The 23,732-nt window shown below is 49.2% G+C and overlaps 1 protein-coding gene across 5 annotated transcripts in view; it reads left to right on the top strand.

The window, feature by feature from the left end:
* TBC1D14 (TBC1 domain family member 14) overlaps positions 1 to 23,732 on the top strand; it is a 99,404-nt gene that overhangs the window by 72,561 nt on the left and 3,111 nt on the right. For 4 of the 5 annotated variants that reach the window (XM_061191946.1, XM_061191948.1, XM_061191949.1 and 1 more), the window contains 7 exons: positions 145 to 251; positions 3,722 to 3,802; positions 5,219 to 5,313; positions 7,548 to 7,619; positions 8,314 to 8,442; positions 10,968 to 11,077; positions 22,723 to 22,981. In XM_061191946.1, the coding sequence (XP_061047929.1) occupies positions 145 to 251; positions 3,722 to 3,802; positions 5,219 to 5,313; positions 7,548 to 7,619; positions 8,314 to 8,442; positions 10,968 to 11,077; positions 22,723 to 22,981 (853 nt within the window). The remainder of the gene's footprint in view (positions 1 to 144; positions 252 to 3,721; positions 3,803 to 5,218; positions 5,314 to 7,547; positions 7,620 to 8,313; positions 8,443 to 10,967; positions 11,078 to 22,722; positions 22,982 to 23,732) is intronic. The other variant, XM_061191947.1, reaches the window with a different exon arrangement.

The raw sequence follows: 23,732 nt of genomic DNA, 5'->3' as shown, positions 1-23,732 counted from the left end.
GGACTGTAAGCTCCCTGAGGCCAGGGGCTGTGACATAACGGCTGTGCCTCCCCCGCTTTTGTGGTTTGGGGTTAAGCACGTGGGCAGACAAATATTTCGTCCCTGAGAACAAACTCATAAACTCATGCTTCCGTTTTTGTCCAGGTGGTGCTCTAGAAAAGTTCGAGATTTATGGTGGCAGGGAATCCCTCCCAGTGTGAGAGGCAAAGTCTGGAGCTTAGCCATTGGCAACGAGTTAAACATCACCCACGGTGAGTGGCTTGCATGATCCTAGGCCTGGGGATTCCACCCCTGGGTCCTGTGGCTTCTCCTGTCCCATTTGCCCCGTTAGGAAGAAAGGCAGCTATCGCCATGCCGCTGTGTCCTCGGAGAGGGCAGGTGAGTGTGTCTTCCAGGAGCGGAGCCGGTGGGGAGCCGGGGCTCACTCCTGGGTGCTGCAGTTATCTGGTGTCAGTTCAGAGCAGACGCCCGCCTTCCTCCTCATAGCTGTCATCTTCCCTGAGTACACGGGGGAGCGCACATGGGGCTCAAAGCTGTAGTGGGCTGAGCCATGTTCGGCTCTCTCTCAGAGTCCTGCAGAAAGCGAGCCTTGATGGGGACGTGAAAGTGGAAGGGAGGGATGTTTCTTTCTGTGGAAGTGCTGTATCTGGGGTACTTTTGGTTTTTTGTGACATTTTTTTTTCCCCAGGCATCTTATATGTCAGCACCTTAGAAGGGGACAGCATACTGTGCTAGGACTGGGTCCTTGAGGTTCTAGTACCTTGAGTCCGGAGGGAGGTGAGCTCTGTACCCTCCTTTCTTAGGGCTGTTTGTCCCGCCACACGCACTCGTACAATTTGGGTGTGCTTCTCCTCCACCCGTGTGTTCACTGGTTCACTCCCCTCTCTGCCCAGCGCTCTGCAGGCTGTGACCCAGAGTGAAACCGACGCTAGGAGCTCATAGACTTACAATTAAGTGCTGAAGAAATGGTAATCCTTCCTTTTTCCCTTTTCCTCCCTGTCTGCAGTCTAAGCTGCTCAGGACAAGAACTCCTTCCTTGTCTTCTTTGTATTAGTGCCCAGCTGTGGAGTTGGTGGTGGCAGTTTTTACCCTGTTGAAGGCCCTTGAGTTTAAAATAGATTGATTTGTATCTTCTCTGTGTGGCTCGGGTTCGTGTCGTTATTGTAATTTTTATTTTGTCAGGTGTTGATCTCATCACGTGCGATGGTAGCCTTGGCCGGCAGTGTGCTCCATCTTGAGTAATGACAGCTGGTTGGGTGAATGGTGACTGGTTTCCTTTCATTGTGATCTCCTCAAAGTTCCATTTTTTTGGCTAATCCATACCTGCCCAAAACTTAACATCTGTACGTGAGAAGATGTATAGCATTTAACTTGTGGAAATGGTTTTTCAGTAGCTTCCCTGGAAGTAGATGTCTGGAGAAATGGATGACCATTTATCTCAGTCCCTGTTCTTGAAAATTTCTAAACTGTATCAACAGCTCTACACCAGTTGGATGTAATGCAGAGTACTCTGTGTGTGTGTCTTTAATTTTTGTTTCTCACTGTTGGCTGCACTGATTTTATTTAAATTAAAATCCTTCATAGACCATATCATAGTATATCAGGCTAAATGGCTAATTAATCAGTCACATGCCTTGAAAGTTTGTCTAAATTTTGATATTGGCTCGTTTTATTTAAATTGTGTCTTTCTTGTATAATTAGCTGCCTAATATCAGTTGCCCACCTAGAATTGATGCTCAGGAAGCTGGGGCGTTACCTGTCATGCTTTCCTTTCTGTCACCCGAGCCTAGCACAGCTCTCTGTGCAATCAGGACCTCAGGAAGTATTTGCTGAATGAATGAATGAATGAGTGAATGAGTGCCACCTTATTGGGTCCTTCTTAACCTCAGTTTGGCTGCATATTCAAGCCAGTGTGACAACACAGATGATCTTGAAGTCTGCTGTTGAGGCCTGGCATCGGATTAGGTTCTTTACTCACGTCTTAGTTAACATTGGCAGCGGTCTGAGGGGCAGGTATTGTTGACCTTATTTCCCTACTGAGAAAGTCAGCCACGGGCTGACTCTGAAGCCTGTGTTGCGATTTGGGAAGCCCCAGGGTTTTGCTCTTTTTGTGGCTGTGCAGTTGGAAACTCACTAAAAGTCAACCTAATCGTACTGTTAAACTTCACTCTTTGGGAAGTCAGCCTTGTACTTTGAAGCTTCGTCTGGAAAGAAGGTGTGTTCACTGTTCTAACTCCCTCTCCCCCCACAGACACATGCCAGTAAAACCATGGGGGTGTTTTAAAAACTGACACTTTGACCCATTTTACCCTGAGGCTGCCAGCATCTGTGCTTTAACTGTCAAATACCTCATTTGGAAAGTTGTTCCCAGTGGTCAGGGGCCACACAGTTGTTTCCTCCACCTCCTGCCAAAATGAGCAAAGTGAAGCCCACCTCCTGGAAACTGAGAGTGGGCAGAAGTTCCCCAGACCCTCTAGCCTGCAGCTTAGCACACCTCCAGATTTGTTCCATAAGCATTTGAGTTAAGATGCATGCAGTCCTTCCAGGTGATGATGTTAGCATGAAGTTATATTTCATAATTGTACTGCCCTTGCAGACTAGTGTAGATTGTAAATCAGATCCTTCACAAGGTTAGAAGAAGGTCGTTAAGCAAAATTTAGCTTGTTGAAACACAACAGTGTTACTAGAATTTGACTTGTATTTAAAAAAATAGCATATACTGTCCGGAAGGCAGATGGTGCTCTTCTTTATTTTCCAGAAGTATTGATGGAAAAAATAAAGTGGTAGAAATTCTCTGGGTAGCTGCAATTAAAGTCTTAGTGATTGACTAGTGGTCGTTCGTGATCCAGGGCAACCGATGGCTGGGAAGCATCGGAGCCGGAGGAGCGGGAAGCGCCCAGCCGGATGGGTGGGCCCGCAGAGGCCTGGGAGGCCTCTCTCTGTGGGTTCAGTCTTTCAGGAGGAGTGGGGCATGGCTATACCCCTGGAGGTCTGGGTATAAAAGTGAGATTTGTGAGCATGAGTTATTTCACTATTGCCAAACTACCCAAAGAGAAGAAGTATTGAAAAAATAAGTTCTGAATATGGAGGAGATTTGGAAGCTGTCTTGTGAGAGACCTGTCTTGATAACGTCTGTGCCACCAAGAATCCTTATTTTTTGAAACTTCTGCCTGTGTTGCTTGCACCCCTATCCCACTTTCAGGCAGCAAGTTCAGGAAGACTGGGCCAGGGGGTAGCGGTTCCATCTTGTCTTTATTTGAAACCAGATTTTCTGCTTGTTCTGGGTCTTCTGCTTGTTTCTCCCTTTCTTCGTCAGTCAGAGATTCATTGATTATATTGATCTGTGTCAATCCCAGAGCTATTTGCTCTGGATACAGACATGAATGAGAGACCCTCATGGTCTTACCCCAAGGAGCTCACAGTCTAGTAAGGCGATAGACTCACAAACACATCAAAACAATATAGCTTTATGGGTGGGTTGTGTAACAGAGTGAATACCAGGCGTGGAGGCATTTTATGTATTTCTTTGTATATAGTGATGTCTGTAGACAATGGAACAGAAGTACCTTCTGTTCAAGTTGGGGGGATCGTTTTAGTAGCTGTAATAAGCCTGTGGTGTGTAGTTGAACTGTAAATATTTGAACGAGGCAGCAGTGTCTTCTCTGGTGTTTCTGAGGAGACACGTGTGCACGTGACACTTACCCAAAGGCTTTTCTTCCAGAGCTCTTTGACATCTGTCTTGCCCGAGCCAAGGAGCGGTGGCGGTGCTTTAGCACGGGAGGCTCTGAAGTGGAGAATGAAGGTATACATGACGCTAACCCCGGTGGGCTCCTTTGGTCAGTTACGCGTATCATTATTTAGTACATAACAAGGAAGGTTTACTTAACTGAAGTAGTGGTTGGTGCAAATTTATAAAAGCTTCATGGGAAAGGGGATTTTTTTAATTTTTATTTTTTGGCCACGCAGTGCAGCTTGTGGGATCTTAGTTCGCTGACCAGGGATTGAACCCTGGCCACAGCAGTGAAAGCGCCGAGTCCTAACCGCGGGACTGCCAGGGAATCCCCGAAAAGGGAGTTTTTAGAGCGAACAGGTTAAAGAAGAAAACTTTTATAGGAAAGATTATACGAGTTCCTTTGAGTTGTTAGTGCCCTAGCATGCTGGAGGGCTGGTCATGACCAGTACCTTTTCCTTTATTCACTGCTCATGTGATGTACAGTAGCCGGGCACCCAGGATTGCTTGAGTGTTGGTTTATAGAGGAGCATCAGAGCTACTTCCAAAGAGACAAGGACACTGCGTATTTCCTAGATTATGCTTTTAGAATTTTCTGTGACACACGAGAATGGTTATGATTACTTCTGTTGGTTAAATAGTATCTTTTTTGCTGCTCTTTTTTAATACTATGTGGTATTGAAATTTAAAAAATATAAAGGGCTTTCCTGGTGGCGCAGTGGTTGAGAGTCTGCCTGCCAGTGCAGGGGACACAGGTTCGGGCCCTGGTCTGGGAGGATCCCACGTGCCGCGGAGCGGCTGGGCCCGTGAGCCACAATTGCTGGGCCTGCGCGTCTGGAGCCTGTGCTCCGCGGCGGGAGGGGCCGCGATGGTGAGAGGCCCGCGCATCGCGATGAAGGGTGGCCCCCGCTTGCCGCAACTGGGGAGAGCCCTCGCACGGAAACGAGGACCCAGCACAGCCATAAATAAATAAATAAATAAAAACATCTGATTGTCTTTAAAAAAAAAAAATATATATATATATATATATATATAAAGCAAGTTATTCATAATTATTTGTTAGAAATAGTACACATGTGTGTTATACTGCAGTAACTCACACATGTTCTACGTTCATACCAGTGATGTTCTGGATTAAATAATGATTCTTTTGGTGTTTTCTGTGCCTGGAATTCATTTGTGTCTGTTCCCTGACTTGCCCTTACTTCCACTGACAGTCGTTGATAAAAGGTAATTTCAAATTAGATTTTGATTTCAGACTCTAGAAAATGTCCGATGATGGGCTAACATTAGATGGTGCTCTGAGATTTTTACTCTTAAAGCAAGAAATCCTACAAACTGTTGATCCTGTTGGTTCAAGTTGTAATTAGGCCCATGTGCTTCTGAAGAACTTCCTTCCCTTGTTTCATTCTTGTAAAAGTTCTAAGCCTCACAGTTATTCCACACGCTCACCTCTGAGAGGTGTGATGACTCTTGATCTTTTGACAGATGCTGGTTTTTCAGCAGCAGACAGAGAAGCCAGTCTGGAGCTAATTAAACTGGACATTTCCAGAACGTTTCCTAATCTCTGCATTTTCCAGCAAGTAGGTGGTGGCAGTGATTTGTTGCTTGAAGTATGTTTTGTCTAAAATTCACAGATGTCAAATTGCATGTATTTGTAATCAAGTCTGAAAAGTACTAGGGATTTTTGTTGGGAGGGAGGGTCCTTTGTTAATACATTTAGACTTTTAAAAATAAGGGTAACTGATCCTTTCCAACAAATATTTAATATGACTTAGGAATACCCAATCTGATTCTGTCATGCCCCTGTTTCTAGCATCATGCCTTGTACACACTAGGTAACCAGTAAAGGACAGTGGAATAAATTACAACAGATCAGTTAGCGAGCACCTAGAGTAAGCCAGGAGATGTAGGGTTTAGACACAGTTGGGCTTTTCAAAAGTGTGGCGTGTCCCAGGTACTCTCCTGGTAGTACATATGGCAGCTGGGAGAGGTCAGGGATGAGGCGTCAGGCATGCTGTCACTGAGGAAGTGGCTCTTGGGTTATGGTTGGACTAGGTTTGAATGACAGTCTGACCAGAGAATGGATGGGAAAGACATTCCAGGCAGAAGGAGGACCAGAATGGAAGCATCAAACAGCTTATGGTTCAGGGAATCCCCAGTTCCTTTTGGGAAAGGGAACCTTGCTAAAGGAATGAACAGAGAGGATACAGCTCAATTCCGTGGACCCTACTTACTAACTGTTGGCTGCTCTATTTGAGGTAGGAACCAGCTGCAGGGCAGTCCCTGCTCTGGAGGAAAGAGAGTGTAAGGGCAGAGCTTTGAGACACACTTGGAGTGTAGCCAGGAAGGGCCGTCACAGAACTGGGACAGGACCTGAGAGGGTGCTTGCACCCTGTGGGCACCGAGGTCCAGCCTTTCCCAGACCCAGGCCCCAGAATGTTTTCCATGGAACATCTCTTGGGGATTCGGCATCATTGACTTTGAGAGTCACCGGGTGATTATCTTGGTGCCGAAAGACGTGTTCAGAAGAGGAGGGGGAGAGCTTTAGGGATCTCTTTCGGGTGAGGTTGGGGACAAATGGCTTTTCTCTTTGCTCTGGGTTCCTTCGGGTGTGTCTCTCTCAGTCTGTGGTTCCCAAAGTTCTAGATTTCATAAATGGGCAGTATTAAAAAAAACAAAGGGGGAGTGTGGGGAAACTATGAAATGTCCAAAACAAGTTAAGGACATTTAAAATAAGGAACTGCCATCTACTAGCACCATATTTTCATCAAACAAAGGACATTTAGCACCAGAGTTAGAGGGACGTAATCAGAAGGGTGGTGGGAAACCTTTTAAGTTAAGAACATTTAGCTTCAAGGAAAGTTCAGTATAGTGCTTTTGCTTTTTCTCATTTGGCCTTAGACCAGATTTCACTTGGTGACAGTCGACACTAGTCCTCAGGTGGACACTTGATGCTACCACAGGGTCCCTCCTTGTCCCCCCTTCTCTTACCCGCTTAGCCCTGGATGTCATCTTTTTACCCTCCCATTGCTGTTGGCTTTTGTCCCTCTGTGATTCGGAAGTGCCTCTTCTTTTTACACGTCAGGATGGGATGGCTGGGCCATGGCACTCTCGTGTAGCCACACTGTAGACGTGCGCAGTGAGCATGTGATGTGGGCCGAGCCCATCAGCCCAGTGTCTTCAGACACGTTAGCATCGGTGCGAGGCACCTCTGTGCTCAGTTAGCAAAAAGAAATTCCAACACTTAAGTTTTTGGAAGAAGTTACAGGAACAAATGGAAATCTTGGAGGGATGGGAGAGCTGGAGAATGCTTAGAATAAAAAGGTAGCTATTAGGACTTAAGAATTAGAGTGTATCTCCTGCACCTGCCACGCTGAAAAATACAAAAGAAACACAGACAGTGGCCGTTAGGGCAAAGGAGGCAGAAAGGGTGGTCAGGAGGGGGGCGTGCTGGGGGGGCAGAGCGCCAGTGGGCACGCACCGGCTCTGAAGAGCCTGGGTACCTGGTCACCTGCTGAACTTGCCAGGGAACTACAGTTACACAGCAGCAGCCAAGCTAAGGGAGTAGATCTAGCGCAGTGCTCACATCTGGCCCACCCGCTCAGCGCAGCTTTGTAGGCGGAGCTACAGATGACCTGGTCAGCTGTGGGTTGGTAGGCGGTGTTTGTCCAGTCACGCGATACGCGCCGAGCTGCTAAATAATGCTTGGCAACGAGTTCTGCTCGGAAACAGCAGGCGTGCCTGGTGGCGGCGACATCCATCACCCAAGCACTAACACGGCTGACGCGTGTCTCTGGTGTGTTGGTCCCTGTAGGGTGGCCCGTACCACGACATGTTGCACAGCATTTTGGGCGCTTACACTTGTTACCGACCGGATGTGGGTTATGTAAGTGAACTTTTCCAATATTTTATAATGTTCTCCTCTAGAGAGAAAGTCACGATATTGCCCGGCACATCGTAGCTGCGGATGTCGGGTTGAATGCCATTTTTTGTTGGGTATGGAAAGTCTCACGGTAAATGACTTGCCTCAGTTTCCTCGTAGAGAAATTGAGCTGACGTGGCCGCTCTGTGGCATTGACTACGTTTTAACTGGGTTTGATTTTCATTTTTTGCATGTGATTTTTTTTCTCAGCGTTAAATCAGAAAAGCTTTTAGCAGTAACAGTTTCTAAAACTATGCTGCTGACGTTTCTGTGGCTTAGCAGACGTGTGCATGCGTGGCTTTAGCGAGAGTGACGTGTTCGCTCAGACGTGCATTTCTGCGGCACCAGGAAGCTGTACATTCTTCAGGGCAGCGTGTCAGATGCGGGGTGGGGGTGGGGGTTATGGTTTCCCACGTGTTAGGGGTGGGACTGAGGGAGCGCACACAAGACGCTGGCGCGCCAGGGCGCTGGTTCTGAGTCAGGGCAGGTCGGGATCCATGAGGCTGTCGGTCCAGCCTCTGGTGGGTGGCGATGGGTGGGCGCAGTGTGGGACCTTCCAGCGTGAGGGTGCTTGGGTTCCTCTTGCAATAGGATGGAAGAGCTGCTCTGACCGTGGTGGCTGCCGTTCGTTTAACGCCCCTTTCTCGTCTCCTCTCAGGTTCAGGGCATGTCCTTCATAGCGGCCGTGTTGATCTTGAACTTAGATACTGCAGATGCCTTCATTGCTTTTTCTAATCTTTTGAATAAACCCTGTCAAATGGCGTTTTTCCGAGTGGACCACGGCCTTGTAAGTATCCCCTGTGTGTGTTGTGCCCTGGGTGCTGTGTCCTCACACAGCAAGCGTTGCCTAATCATTCTCTTCGGCGGGAAAAAGAATGCATTCTCCCTCCACTAAGATACTTAGAATAAGTCGCCCTAGGTAACATGGCGGCTCATTTGGGGCATTGTGTTGGACTTTAAAAACATGTGGTCAATAGCCATACGGATGAATTTCTTAGTACCTTCTTTCAGAAAGTATTTCTGAAAATACATTCTTCAAGTGAGGGAGGAGGGAGACTCCTGCACAAACATACACACTTTGTGTCCAAGCAGAAGCTCAGGAGCAGGCCCCATGTTAGGGTCTGTCAAACAGCCCGTCGCATAGTGGGGCCCTGTGGCTGCCCGCTGCCACGCGGGGCTCTGCTTCACGCGGTGGGCTGGTACGCAGGAGGGGAGATGTGATCGAGACCAGCGTCTCCGTGGGCGGCGGCGTGTTCAGGAAGGAGTTGGCAGTCCTTGCCCTGGGGAGGCCCCACCTGCTCCTGGCGCGGTGAGGAAGCGAGGCTCGGGAGTGACGGGGTTCCTTCGAGGCACATCGCTGGTCCGTGACCAGCCGGCATCGGAACCCCTTCTGCTTCCCGTAGCCCAGACGAGGAGTCACCAGTTCAACAAATCATCAGCTTTTTAGTTAATGTTGTCTTGATTTGCTGATCATTTGTTGATAGTTCACTGATAATTAATTTATCGTCAGTACTTTAGGACCAAAGCGATCTAACAGTTTAGGTCAGCTAGGCAATTTTTCTCCTTAATACCTTAAGGACTCCTGAGTATTTCTTGCTCAGGCCGTACATACATTTTTTTTTTTAAAAAAGTGTTTTAAAGCTGCTGCTGAATGCTGGCTGTGAAGGGAAATGTAAATCGGCAGAGTCCTTCTAGAAGAGAGTTTGGTGTTAGATGTCAGTAGCAGTAAATGGCGTTGGTATATAATTCTGCTCGTAAGAATCGGTTCTAAGAAAGTTCAAGTGTGGGCAAGGCACTTTGCACAAAGGTGGTTATTACACGGTTGTTTGTAATTATTCAATAAAATTTAAAATTATTTTTCATTGTAAAAAATGAAAACATTTAAAAATGGGGATTTAAGGGAATGCAGAATGGTTCCTTAAAATCTGGAAATATATCCAGCGCAGTACTGATTGCAAAGAATTGTATTGGAGAAATATTTAAGATAAAATGCTAATTTTTTCAAAAGCATGTAAAACAGAACATATTCCATAATAGCTACCATATTTAACGATAAAAGGAAATATACCACAATAGTAACAGTGTTTATGGATGATCTTTATTCATTTCTGTACTTCATAAGTTTTCCACAGTGAGCATTTTATAGATACTACTTTCATAGTCAGGAAAAAACTCTTTATATATAATAAAATGATTTACATCTAAATACCTTCTCATTTTGAAGATAAGACCCCAGCTTCCTCTTTGGAAACACATGATAAAAACTGTACTTAAAAATTTTAGCTTGTATTATTAAGGAAAAATCATAGAATCATAACGTTGAGTGGGACCTGCATTTCCAGCAGGGTTTCTCTGCAGCAGCGCTGTGGACGTTTGGGGCTGGATAGCCGTGGTGGGAGCTGTCCTGTGCATCGGAGGCTGTTTAGCAGAATCCTTGGCCTCTACCCACCAGATGCAGTAGCACCCCTGCTCTAGACGGAGCAACCAGAAATGTCCCGAGGCACAGCCAAATGTCCTCCGGGAGGCAGAGTCCCCCCAGTTGGGAACCCCCGGTTTACCGTACATGCCTTCATTAAGATGTGCAAACAACATCCGGGAGTTGCCATCTGCCCACGTGCATCCAGCCTCTCAGATTCGTATGGCTCCCACCCACTTGTAGCTGTTCTTTCTGTTTCAGCACCGCACTGCTGCTCTGTGCATTTCGTTTCCCTGCAAACCCTGTAAGAAGTTGAAAAGCATGTGCTCATAAAACAGGCTGTGGCCACTTCCTTTCCCTTCAGCATTTTCTCCCTCAATGCCTCAGAAGAGCTGCACTTTTGAGCCAGAGTGCTGTTGCCCTGCCTCAGTATCAGAATTATATGCCCTCTGGAAATGCTGCGGGTCGGCAGGGAGGCAGGCGTGTTTTTTGAGATCATTTTCGACAGTTAATTCGTTCCTGGTTCTTAGAAAAGACTGAGCCCATCAGGAGTCAGCCTAGCCTGCGGGACAGGCATGGGTTCAGGGCCCTGCCTTGCCACACGCTGGTGATGTGACCTCATTAGGCAAGCTACGTAACTGCTCTGGGTTTCAGTTATCTACAAATGCAAGAAATAATAAGATATAGTCGGTAACGTTATATGAGGTTAGAGAGTGGGCTTATTTAGAAATTGCCTGTGTAGTGCCTAGTTTCGGGTTGCCGATGAAGGTGTGTGAGAATTTACATACGAAGATGATTGTTAGATTCTAAAGGTGTAAGTATATTGACTTTTTTGGGTAGATTGGAAACTTGTGCTGATAATGAGTTTATTAGTGTATTTCACATTATCTCCCTAGATGTTGACTTATTTTGCTGCATTTGAGGTATTCTTTGAAGAAAACTTGCCGAAATTATTTGCTCATTTCAAGAAAAACAACTTAACTCCAGACATCTACCTAATCGATTGGTAAGACTGCATTTTTATGTGTTTTCAGAGTGTTTTCTCATCTCCGTGCCCCCATTTTTCATTCCTCACTGCCAGCTTCTCTCAGGGCTCAGCTGAGCCCCGCGTCCCGCCTTACAGTCTCCCCAGCCGCCCTGAGCGCCCTGAGTGATACGCCCTGTGTCCTCAGCCCCGTGTTGCTGGTCACCTGCTCAGCTCTGTTGCTCTCTTGAGTACTGCCTGTGACTCTGACTGGTCCTCCTCAACTCCCTCCAGGGGAGAAGGGTGTCTTGGACTCTCAGTTTCCAAGGTGCCGTTTACCCATTCCTTCTGCGAGACGTCACTAAGCACCAGGTCCATGCGGGCTCGCCGCTGGGACCGGAGACAGGCAGGCGCTTGCCTGTCCGGAGCGTCTGTCCAGGGGGAGAGGCTGTCCGTGCACAGCGAGGCTGCGTAGCGTGGGATGAATGCTGTCTCTGGAACAAGGCGGGGACCGAGCCCTGGAGACAGGCCGAGGGGTCAGGGTACACAAGGTAACACGGGAGTTTGAGCCAAGACGTGACGTGAGCATGCGGTGCTGCAGCAGCATCAGGGCTGCAGCAGTTGGTGTGGTGATGTGGGAGCCTAAAGTACAGGGCAGAGAATGGCAGGCGAGAGCTCGGGAGGCCAAGTCTGGTGCGTCTTGGATGCCAAGCTGAGGAGCTCGGGCAGGATTACCGGGGCCAGAGGGAGCGGTTGAAGGCCTTTGCTTGGGGTGAGGATGGAGGTGCGTTCTGTCGGAAGTGAGTTTTAGGTTAGGGGAGGCGGGGGAGCCTGGAGGCGGAGACAGACGAAGGGAGAAAGAGCAAGGCCTGAGCTGAGGCTGCAGAAGTGGGTGGAGAGTGGTGAGGGAGAGGCGCTGGCGAGGGCAGGCTGTGGTCCCAGGGCAAGCGCTGTGGCCACGCGACCCGTGGGGCTGCTGGTGCCACCAGCTGAGATCAGAGCACGGAGGGGCTAGGTGCGGCGACACGGCAGCTTTAGGGAGCCTGTCGGACATCGGAGTATACTTACAGGCTTCCAGAGAGTTCCGGGGTGGAGCGGTAGACCGGCAAGTCTTCCCACACAGTGGATGTGATGGCCTGGGGAATGGCTGGGATGTCACCCACAGAGGGCCAGTTGAGAAGGCTGGCGGTAGCCGGGGGAACAGAGGGGGCAGTGTCTCAGGCCCCCACTGCAGGAGGAGTGTTAGCTCTGGAATCCTGCAGTCCCGCCCGACCCCCGGCCTCTCTCGTTACTTATCTGTGGCCTGAGCGAGGGCCATGGAGCCTCTCTGAGCCTGTTTCCTCATCTGTCTACCCAGATGGTTTAGCCTTTCAGGGCCTGGTAAGGTGATCACCCTACATCCCCCCACCCTGCCGTGCAGAAGGAAAGATGTACTTCGACTGAAAGGACCGTTTGGGCTCCAGCACTAATTTGCGCAGTGAATCTAAAACTGCTGGGAACGTGTAGCTGGTTTGACTTTTTTCGCTCACTTTTTTCAGGAGACAAAAGGCTTACTTCTAGAAGGTAAAGTCCGAATGTCATCTGAAATGAGGCTCAGTCCCTTAAATAAAGCTGATTTGTCTGCACCCATGGGAATGAGCCTTTGGGACTCTTGGCGTTTCATTGCTTCTGTTCTAAACCCTGAGACTGTTCTGACTCCGCTGAATTCTTGCTGGGAACCAGGGTTTGGAGGTCAGAGCTCGTATCTGAGGCCACAAGTGCTGGCGTCACTACAGAATAGTATAGACATCAGGCCATGAAGTGGCCACTGCTGGGGTGCTGGGCTCACCTTTCTGGCTATGCCGGGTGGGAGTGTTTGGGGCCTGCCTAAAAGGCCACCCTAATTTAACCAACAAATGATTTCTCTACACCATGAACAGTCAGCTTTTGCATAGGCTGTGCCTCTGCACCCCTGTTGGTGCACCTGTGCTGTAATTTGACTATGAACCCTGGCCTCACAGATTCCCAGGCCTGGGGCCCATGACCCCTCGGGGAGGGTGTTAGGAGAGGATCACATGGGACCAGAGTCTTCAGCTTCTACCTTATCTGTTTTAGGCCCCCAAGTTAGATTCTTAGGATTCCAGGTTAAAGGGAGGTTTGGAAAACACTGTCGTGGAATAGTGTCTTTCAAACTTTTTTCACCCTGACTTGCAAAAGGAAATAAATTTTATGTTGTGACCCGGTGTGTGGCCATGTGTGCAGCAATGTAATATATACATATATGTATATATATGACTGAGACAGGTTTTATGAAACAGTACCTAGCCTTTACTATGTGCAGAGCGCTCTGAAATTTCTTATTTTGTTTGTTCAAAAAAAGAGCTGGTGCTGATCCATTCTGATGATGTCACAGTGCAAGAGATCAGTGATGGTCACGACGGGCAGTGTGAAGAGCGCTGTCCTGGAGAGTGCTTATCTGTTTTCGTTCTAGGCCGAAGATGGCTGAAATCCAGTGGGGGCAGAGGCCAAGGGGACTCGCATTGATTGACTCCAGTGCTTCTTACATGATCTCATTTAACCCTTAGAACAAGCCCTTGGAGTGAATTGTAACACCTCTGTTTTACACGTGAGGAAATTGAGGCCCAGAGAGGCAGAGTGACCTGCCCAAGGTCATATGGCTAGCTGGATGGCACCGCTGGTGTTCAGGCACAAGCCACCTGCTCCAGAGCCTGTGCGCTTCCCCACAGAGTCCTCTCTAAGGGATTTAGTTATAAGGCAGCATAACCCACGAGGTGGGTCCCAGAGCTCAGGCTCCAAGGACGCATCAGCACTCTGATGAGAGAGTGTGCAGTGTGCATCAGACACGTGGGCAGTGAACGTGGAGCAGAGCACTGGGTGTCTGAATGAAAGGGAGCTCCAAGGATTCCTCTCCTCGAGACCTTTGTGATGTGATGTAGTTGGTGCCTGATGCCTCGTGAATGCTGCCCGCTGTGCTTTGATGCCTAGGCCTCTGCTGGTGTTGGCTTATTCTTGAAGTGCTTGACTGCTTTCTAGAATTAGGACCAAGTAGAACATTGCCTGTATCTGCAGTCCTAGCGCAGGCCTTTAGTAACTATTTAAGTTGAATGCATTCATGATTTATTCCTTGCAGTCCACATTTATAGATGGTCTGCAGTGATTCAGGCTCTTGGTAAAAGCTCAGATCAGAAACAGGGTGGGCAATGGGAAGGAGGCCCAGGGAAAGAGCAGGTGTTGCTCAGGACCTGCCCTAGAAGCTGGCATTTCAGAGACATTCATTGCTTGTTTCACCTTCACAGCATCTGGAGCAGGTCCGTCTTAACACAGAGGAAGCCACTGAGGCCCCTTACCCAGTGTCACCCCCGTAGGGAGCGGTCCAGATCGGTCTCTCTCCAGAGCTTTTGCTTCTTCTGCTACATCACATCACTCTCCCAAAGCCACGTCTACACCCCTGACATCAGGGCCTGAGTTGCACACGCCTGGTGGAGCTGCACTGTGTGTGTGGTCTGCGGAGGCTGCCGGTAGCTGACTCTCCGTGTCCATGTCGGAGGGCTGTGGAGCCCCTGTGGTTTGGCCGCCGAGTGTCCTGGGTGAGCTGTGTAGGTGCTCAGATTAGATGACAAAATCTCCTTTCCTGCCCCGCCGTCTGCCCGCCAGAGGCCATCTAGGAATTGTCCTTCTTCACTCCCAGGACAGTTTCTTCACCCCCTGGATTATAACATTGTAACTTTATAGGACATTGTCTTGCCCAGTTTGAGGGTTATTCTTCCAGAATCCTCTTTTCTCTCCCCTGCACCCCAGCAGTTGATTCTTCCGTCCATCACGGCACCGACCCACTGAGAGCATCGTTGGTTTCTTGCTGCTCCGGTAACAGACTGAGCTTTGTCAGTCCCCTCTGTGTCCCTAGTGCCTGGCCCCGTGCTGGGCTCAGAGTCCTAGAGCCAAGAACGCATCTGTTCCTGAGGGGCCCTTCCTGGGTTTAAAATCCATGGAGTCCAGCCCGAGGCTCACTCGGGTGCTAGCCTCCCCACGTGAACTGGGGGCTGCCGTCTGCCCAGTGTTACAGAGACTTCACAGCTGAGACTTAGATTCACTTGCCGATGCCGCCTTCCTGGCAAGGGGTCTTATTTAGTGTGCTTGTTGCTCTTCTTTGCTCACACGGAGACGGGAGGGTCACAACAGGGTCTCGCCCGCTGTGCTCATCTTCCTACAGAGTTTTGCGTGTTCAGGCAGAGGACTGACATGTGGTCATTTAACTTACCAAAACATTTCCCACTGCTGTCAAACGGCAGAATCATTCGGAGGCGTGAGTAGGTTTTGTAATATATAATCCTGAATTAATAAAAGAGTCAAGCAGAACTTTCTCTATCCTGATTAATGTTTCTTGAATGACGTTTGGTGATACTTGGAGATCCTGTCATTACACTCAGTCTCTACCTTAAAGGCAGGTTCAAGGTGAAATTACCGTCGGAAGATTTTAGTTTCCATCGCATCTTGCATACATTTCACCATTAGCTTTTATTTATTTTATTTTTAAATTAATTTATTCATTTTATTTTTGTCTGCGTTGGGTCTTCGTTGTTGCGCGCGGGCTTTCTCTAGTTGCCGCGAGCGGGGGCTACTCTTTGTTGCGGTGGGCTGGCTTCTCATTGCGGTGGCTTCTCTTGTTGCGGAGCACGGGCTCTAGGCGCGTGGGCTTCAGTAGTTGTGGCGCACGGGCTCAGTAGTTGTGGCTCGCGGGCTCTAGAGCGCAGGCTCAGTAGTTGTGGCGCACGGGCTTCGTTGCTCCGCGGCATGTGGGATCTTCCCGGACCAGGGCTCGAACCCGTGTCCCCTGCATTGGCAGGCGGATTCCCAACCACTGCGCCACCAGGGAAGCCCCTCACCATTAGCTTCTAACCTCCGGGTCTGCCTGAGAACTCCTCCAGGGTGGGGTTGTCTCGCTGAGCTCCCGGCATTCGGAGCAGCATCTGGACCACGCGGGGGCCTCCTCAGCGCGTGTGGAGGGCTGGAGGAGGGTCCCAAGCCCGCAGGTGGGAAAGCTGCTCGCAGGAAGGGCCCGCACGGCCTGTGGTCACCAGCGCACCGCAGCCTGGCTGAGATGGAGCCTAGGTGCTAATGCAGGGGTCACATTGTTTACCTACTGCTTGGTGCTGGCACCTAAGGTGAGAACACCTTTGGGCTCAAGTTGGAGGGTGCTTTGGGGGCTCAGAGGTGGATCCGGCTGATGGCTTCCAGGATTGGGGCAGGGGTTGGGCTTATTAATTAAGTTTGAACCGACACACATACAGCTGCCTTCAATTTTTTAATGAACGCAGCTCTGCATTGGGTGTTTAGTGTTGCTTTACTTAATCCTCACAAAGTCTAAGGAGGCTAGGTAGTTACCTAGCAGCGTCTCCCCTGCTTGCCTGAGTTCCTAGAGCGCTGGGAGCACCATGGTCGGGTTGGGAGTGGGTCAGGGCCACTTGCTAAGCCAGCTCTGGGGACAAAGCTCATTCTTAGGAACTGGTCAGGGTGGGAAAATTTGGGCACAGCTGGAAATCGGTGATGTCAGGCCCTGAAGGTCCACGTCTCTGATGGTGGCTTCTCCATGAGGGAGACTGCTAGGTGACCTTTGCTCTTTTACCTCAGGCTAAGTCTGTGTTCCTACAGCCTCCCTTTATTTGTGGTTTCTTCCCCTGTAAAATGGAGGTGATTATTGTACTTCCGCAAGAAATAACCTGGGTAATCCAGGTAGGAGCTTATAAAGCAGCGCCCAGCCCCGGGAAGTATGTGCTTCCTGGCGGCTCTGTTTTACTCGCAGCCAGGGCCTGTGAGGAGCAGACCAGGGTGGGTGTCCGTTCTCCCACCACTGGTTTCTGAGAAGGAGCTTCGCCTCCATGCCCGGCTTGGGAAGTGGTGGACTCCCTCCCCTTCTCCCTTCCCTGACTGTGCCCCCTGTTTGCAGGCAAGCAGTTAGATTAGGCATCGCCAGATAAGAATGTTTTCTGGAAATTGTGAAGGCTTGACAGGGCAGAAGCTGTTCCTCTTACATTAAGGGGGAAATAGATACACACCATTTGTGTTTGTTGTCTTTTATGAGCCTATAGCCACTTCATCAGTTTAGCAATATGAAAAGACCTTTTTTTGCATTAGTTGAATCGGTACCTGAAACTATCATCTTTGATATACAGTGCAGTAATATGCAGTGGTCCAGGGGAGAAAAGCAAACATGTCTTGGGGGGGAAAAATCCTCGAATTCTCTCTTCCTCCATGGGAGAAGAACACCAGCAGTCCCGGGAAGGTCCGTGGGGCTTTCACCGTCCGCCCCTGTTTCTTCCACACGCATCCTGGCTGGAGCAGGATGAAGCCCAGAGTACACCTTGCAGGACTGCAGGCAGGGCGGGCCCTGTGCACACAGCAGCCCTCGTGTTCCTGGGCTGTGGGCTGTGGGCTGGTGCGGCTCACCTCAGCCCCACGGGAGCTGAGTGGCTCTTCACCCGCACGAATGGAGTCTGATTAACCACTCTTCTGAGAGGAAACCAGGAGGGCATTGTTTCAGTGTCCTATTCACAGCTGGCTTTGAGTCTAAATATGGTTTAGAATACAGTCAAGCATTTGAAAGCTGCTGGTAATGAATGGTTTTCCAGTGAAAGGGGAGATGGGAGGAGAGGGAGGGAGCCTGAGGACGCTGGAGCACATCCGAGCGGCCCTGCTTGAAGGGGAGGGGCGAGGAGAACAACCTCCCTGCTCAGAGGCTGGCCGTCCAGAGCAGGAGACCGGGAGGCAGTGACCCTGGACTCTTGGTGTCGAGCAGGAGGTGGCCTGGGCTGGATCCCAGGGGCCGGCAGCTGACTGCTGGAAGGCCTGCCAGAGCCTGTGAGGCTCAGAGCACGGAAGGTAGCTGGGGTGGGAGGTCCATCCTCATTTGATGAATGTTATGAAAGGGATGTATGAGGTGCAGTGTGAACATCTAACGGGAGAGACCCAGCCTAGCCCAGGGGCCAGGAAACGGCCTTCCCAGAGAGGGTCATCTAGGCTGAGCTGTGGATGAGTAGACATTTGCCAGGGGAAAATTTTTAAATGTTTTTCTTTGAAAGGCACATTTTATTTAAGATACAGTAACATTCAAGGCCTTAATAATTCCATTTCAGTACCTAAAAAATAGTAAATGATACCATGTATGGCACAGTTCATACTTTTCTGCATGAAGTATGTGCTTGGTGATCAGTTCTCAGTCTTATTTGACTTTTCAGCAACATTTGACATTCTTCACTCTCTGATTCTAGAATACTTCCTTTATCTGATACCATCTATACACAAACTGTCGCCAGCCCAGAGCCCTCTGAACTCCAGACGAATTCATCTATCCGCTTGGATGTCTGGCTTACCAACTTAACATGCCTCCAACTCAACTCCTGACCTTCCTGTCCAAACCAGCGATCCCACATCTCCTTAAACAAGAACTCCATCCTTTGAATTGCATCTTAGACCCCTCCATTGCATCTCCCGTGAGACACGTCCATCACAGAGTCTGTCCACAGTCTCTGTGCTTCAGGCCGCCTCCACTGCTGCCGTGCTGTGCTGACCTGCCTGATTGTTTCAGTGGTCGCCCAGTGAAGCCTGCGTTCCCCTGCAGGCGCTTCTCAGCACAGGGGACAGGCCCCTCCCCTGGTCAGATGCTCCACTCATAGAACAAAACCTGCAGGCCTTGTAACAGCCTGTAAGGTCCTGTGTGCTGGGCCCCTGGTCCCCACAGGCATCCTCGTGTTCTCCCCTTGGCTGTTTTTGGCTTCAGCCCAGCGGCCTCCTTGCTCTTCTTTGCATGTGCTGGGTTTACTCCTGCCTCAGAGCTCGTGAACTCACTGCTTCCTCTGTCTGGATACTTCCCTGACCCTTTCTCCTGCCTTGCCGCTTCCTCTTCGGGGCTTTATGGAAGTGTCACTTTTCCGTGATGCACTCTCCTTGACTGTCCTGTTTATACACCCAAACTGGCAGTCCCAGTCTCCCACCCCTGCTTCTATTTAAATCAACATCTGACATTCTGTGCATATCCTTTCCACCCCTGAGGGCAGGGAAACTTGTCTGTTTTGTTCAATGCTGTATAGCCTCAGCACAAAGAACAGGGACTGGCATAGAGCAGGCTTTGAAAAATATTTATGATGAATGGACTGACCTGATGAGAATCAGCAGGGCTCAGATCTCAGAAGTTACCTCATGGAGTAATGGGAATGCCTAGGATGGTTGGCAGGATCGAGCAGATGGGCATCACAAGCATTAAGGGTGGCGTTCCCTTTTTTTTTTTTTCTCTTTGGGGTGGGCTGGGCTTGGCTGTAGTTTTTATATCTTATTTATTTATTTATTTGGCTGTGTTGGGTCTTCGTTGCTGTGTGTGGGCTTTCTCTAGTTGTGGCGATCAAGGGCTACTCTTTGTTGCGGTGCGTGGGCTTCTCATTGTGGTGGCTTCTCTTGTTGCAGAGCACGGGCTTTAGGTGTGCGGGCTTCAGTAGTTGTGACTCACGGGCTCTAGAGCACAGTCTCAGTAGTTGTGGCGCACGGGCTTCGTTGTTCCGCGGCATGTGAGATCTTCCCGGACCAGGGCTTGAACCCGTGTCCCCTGCATTGGCAGGCGGATTCTTAACCGCTGTGCCACCATGAAAGTCCAGTTTTTATGTCTTAAGTTCATCCTAAGTTCAGGGTGAGTTTTTTGAACTTTGAACCGTTGACTTACCGCAAATGCTACCTGCAAATAATCCGTATTTGCCAACTCAGTAAAGCAAATGGTTGATAACAGCTTGATTGGTAAATTCTTGTGAATTTTTAAAAAAATGCAAATTGAAGAGGATTAAATTAATCATACTTCTGAGTTCATGGTAAACTAGTGTCACTATTTCATGCAAGGCTCCTCTTGTTTGTCTGTAGTTATTCCTTTTTATCCCATCCCCATTCCATTCCCTATAGACAGTACTTCTAATGTGTTTAATATGTATCATTTTTGGTATACATTTTTAAAAAATGTAATAATAAATAACACTTGTATGGAACTTACTGTGTCCCAGATGCATGTGGCGTTCTTCATTATTTGGATGTTGGCTTAATTTTATAAAGTTCAGAATATATCTGAAGTAGTTTATGAAGACCCACACACAAATCTGAACTCAAGAATATTATGTTTGAGAAATTTCTTTTGTTGTTTTTCTCTCTCTTTGCCTATAGCTACTCAATTTTCCCATCTTTTTTTGCTTAAGACTCTGCTTTTAAGATGTAAAGGTTTGATTTCCACTGATGAATCGGCAGGTAAGTAGTACTGGGGATTAGGTCAGCTCTTTTTCATTTTTTAAAAATAAAATGTCTTCTAGACAGAATTGAGGATGTTCAAACTGAGAGGTGAAACAAAGATCTCTTGGCTGTCCCTTGCACTGTGTCTTCTAGACGGAGTAATGAGATGGTTTTCTGTTTTTTGAGACAGTAAGGTCCTCAGGCTGAAGGTTTGTTGTACCTTTTAAAGGTGGGTTGTCCTCCTCAGCATGTTGCCTGAGGGCACGTGGCCCACTGTGGACATCCAGGGCGTGGGTTCAGGGTCTGGTTCTGTTACTGGTGGCAGGAGCTGGGTGATTTTTCTCTGACATCTGTCTCCCCCTTCCATCATCTGAGTTGAAATCTAAATTATTATGCCTTTCTTGAACCTTGTAAAGCACTGACGGGGGTAGCCCCGAAGGTTATTGGGTCTCAGCATGCTGTGTGAATGTTTCTCCGCAGAGCATCCTGCCAGGGGCAGAGAGGCGGAGTAGATTGCACCCTGGAGCTCGCGGCAGACAGAAAGCCCGCGCCTGTGAAACCTGTGAGCAGGTCTGCCAGCATGGGGTGACATTTCTTTTTTTTTTTTTTAAGATTTATTATTTATTTATTTATTTACTATATTTATTACTTTTGGCCCCGTCGGGTCTTAGTTGCGGCACGCGGGCTCTTGTTGAGGCGCGCAAGCTCAGTAGTTGCGGCACGCGGGCTTAGCTGACCCGCAGCATGTGGGAGCTTAGTTCCCGGACCAGGGATCGAACCCGCGTCCCCTGCATTATAAGGAGGATTCTTTACTGCTGGACCACCAGCGAAGTCCCGGTGTAATGTTTCTGGTAGGATCTGTTGTAGGAGAGTGAGAGTCCTGCTGTTAAAGGCCTGGTGACATTACCTCCTGACCAAGGAGTCCAGCACCTGAGCTCAGCTGCCTTCACGGGCCCTGTGGGTCTCGAGTCAGCATGGGCACTAAGGAAATACTGAAACCTGTGGAAAAGTGATTTTGCAGGAGGGCTAGGGAACGTCCCCACTTGTGATGAGGACTAGTGCTGGGAGGAAGGCAGTGAGAACCACCAACGCCGGTGACATCCTGAAGCGGACTGGGAGTTTGTGGACGCACTTCCTCAGCAGAGATTGCCGGACGCTGCGCCAGATGCTGTGGATGGAGATGCAGTGGGCGGGGTCCCTACTCTTGGGCAGTGTCCGTGGGGAAGACAGGAGCAAACAGCTCGCGGTCAAAGCACGGGGGCAGAGCGGGGCCAAAGCACGGGAGCGGGTGGGGGTCAGGAGGCACCCGGAGATGGCACCCGGGCTGCGTCTCACAGCTGCGGGAGGAGGGCGGATTCACAGAGAATCAGCTTGGCCTGCATCTCGACCTGGACTCGCCTTGCTTTGTGACATAGGCCCAAGTCCAGGGTAGAGATGATTAGACCTGTTTGGTCACCTAAGACTGTATTTGTTTGGTAGTTTGAATTGTGATCATCACAGTTTTTTAAGGGAATACATATCTGTGTTTCACTTATTTTTTTCATCTGATGGTTTGCATTGCTAAATATAAGATCAGTTTCTTGTAATCCACTGTCAAATTTATTTGGAAAAATTTACTCTGTTCCTTTGCTGACCCCTACTGGGAGAAAAGTGTATGGTACTCTTCAGAAGTAACGGGTACTTGTGTATGCTGAATTGTGTGTGTGTGTGTGTGTGTGTGTGTGTGTATTTTTTGTGGCCACACTGCGTGGCATGTAGAATCTTAGTTCCCTGACCAGGGGTCGAACGTGTGCCCCCTGCAGTGGAGGCGTGGAGTCTTAACCACTGGACCACCAGGGAAGTCCCTGAATTATACATTTCCGTTTACTGTTTTTACTCCCCACCAGACTCTAAGCTCTGTCTGCCGTATTAACCTTATATCTAGCACTTTCCTCAGAGTAATAAGCACATAGTAGGTGCACGGTAAATATGTATTGCATGTAGAAGTAATTGATGTCTAATTCAGAAACTGTACGGTGTTTGAGATTCTCTGTGAAAGCTGATAATGCTGGTGTTTTTTTAAATTTTTATTTATTTGGTTGCGCCAGGTCTTAGTTGCGGCAGGGGGGCCCCTTAGTTGTGGCTCAGGGGCTTCTTAGTTGCAGCATGCATGTGGGATCTAGTTCCCTGACCAGGGGTCGAACCCAGGCCCCCTGCATTGGGAGCACGGAGTCTTAACCTCTGCGCCACCAGGGAAGCTCCCTGATAATGCCGTTCTATAAAATGTTTAAATTGACCGTCAGAGTGAATGCAGGCCTAGGGCTTCTCCTCCCCCCCGGCAGTGTAAGTATGAAAGTGACTAACTCAGGGATCATTTTAATGAATTCGACCTGAATTCAGAGCTCTTTCTTTGTGCCATCCAGAATGTGAAAAACTCAAACTTTTTTTTCCAGGATCTTTACTTTATATAGCAAATCTTTGCCCCTGGATCTGGCCTGTCGCGTATGGGATGTGTTCTGTCGTGACGGGGAGGAGTTTCTGTTCCGCACAGCCCTGGGCCTCCTGAAGCTGTTCGAGGACATCCTGACCAAGATGGACTTCATTCACATAGCCCAGTTCCTGACGCGGCTGCCCGAGGACTTGCCTGCAGAGGAACTTTTTGCTTCCATAGCTACAGTTCAGATGCAAAGTCGAAACAAGAAGTGGGCTCAGGTAAGCGGATCTTTTGTTCTCTATTCCGTAGAGCAATGTCTCAGTAGTCTGATTTAGGAAGTGAGTTATGCGAGTGCCCTTTGAGGAAACAGCCCTCTCTGAAGTAGTTCTTGGGCTGGAAGTGAGGTGACCTGGGCTTGAGGCTCGGCTCTGCCACAGGGGGGTCTTGGGCAGGCGTTTCCTCTCTGGGTCTCTGCCAGAAGAAGGGGCTGGAGAATAAAAGCCTTCCCACCCATTCTGCAGTGGCACTGGGAGGTCAGAACTTCTGGTTTGCTGTCACAGTACTCTCTGCGTGTTAGATAGTATTTTGTAAAACAAGCCTTCCCCCCTTTTTTTAAATGTCAGTGACAGAAAACAAAGGGAACTAACTTGTCCCCATCTCACTGATAAACAAAGGAGGCCCGAAGAGGTGAACTGTGTGTTCTCAGCAGTTGCAGAGGCGGAGGAGGGTGGGGGGAGGAGGAGGAGGGTGGGGGGAGGAGGGGGAGGGTGGGGGGAGGAGGGGGAGGGTGGGGGGAGGAGGGGGAGGGTGGGGAGGGCGGGAGGAGGGCTTCCCTGGATGTGGGGATATGTTGCTCCGGCTCTAGCAGCTGTTAGCGGAGCAGCTGAGCTGACAGCTCGGGAGCGCGTCCACCCTGGGCCTGCTTCTAGGTTCCTCGCTTCTCCTCTGGACATCCCTCTTAGGTTTCGTCCCCTGTGGGATTGGCTGGAGTTGTCTGGTTCTAGTCTTGATCATTCTGAAAGGGAAAAA

The sequence above is a fragment of the Eubalaena glacialis genome, chromosome 5 (assembly GCF_028564815.1).
Source record: "Eubalaena glacialis isolate mEubGla1 chromosome 5, mEubGla1.1.hap2.+ XY, whole genome shotgun sequence".
Lineage (NCBI taxonomy): Eukaryota > Metazoa > Chordata > Mammalia > Artiodactyla > Balaenidae > Eubalaena > Eubalaena glacialis.
This window is presented reverse-complemented; position numbering and strand designations above follow the sequence as displayed.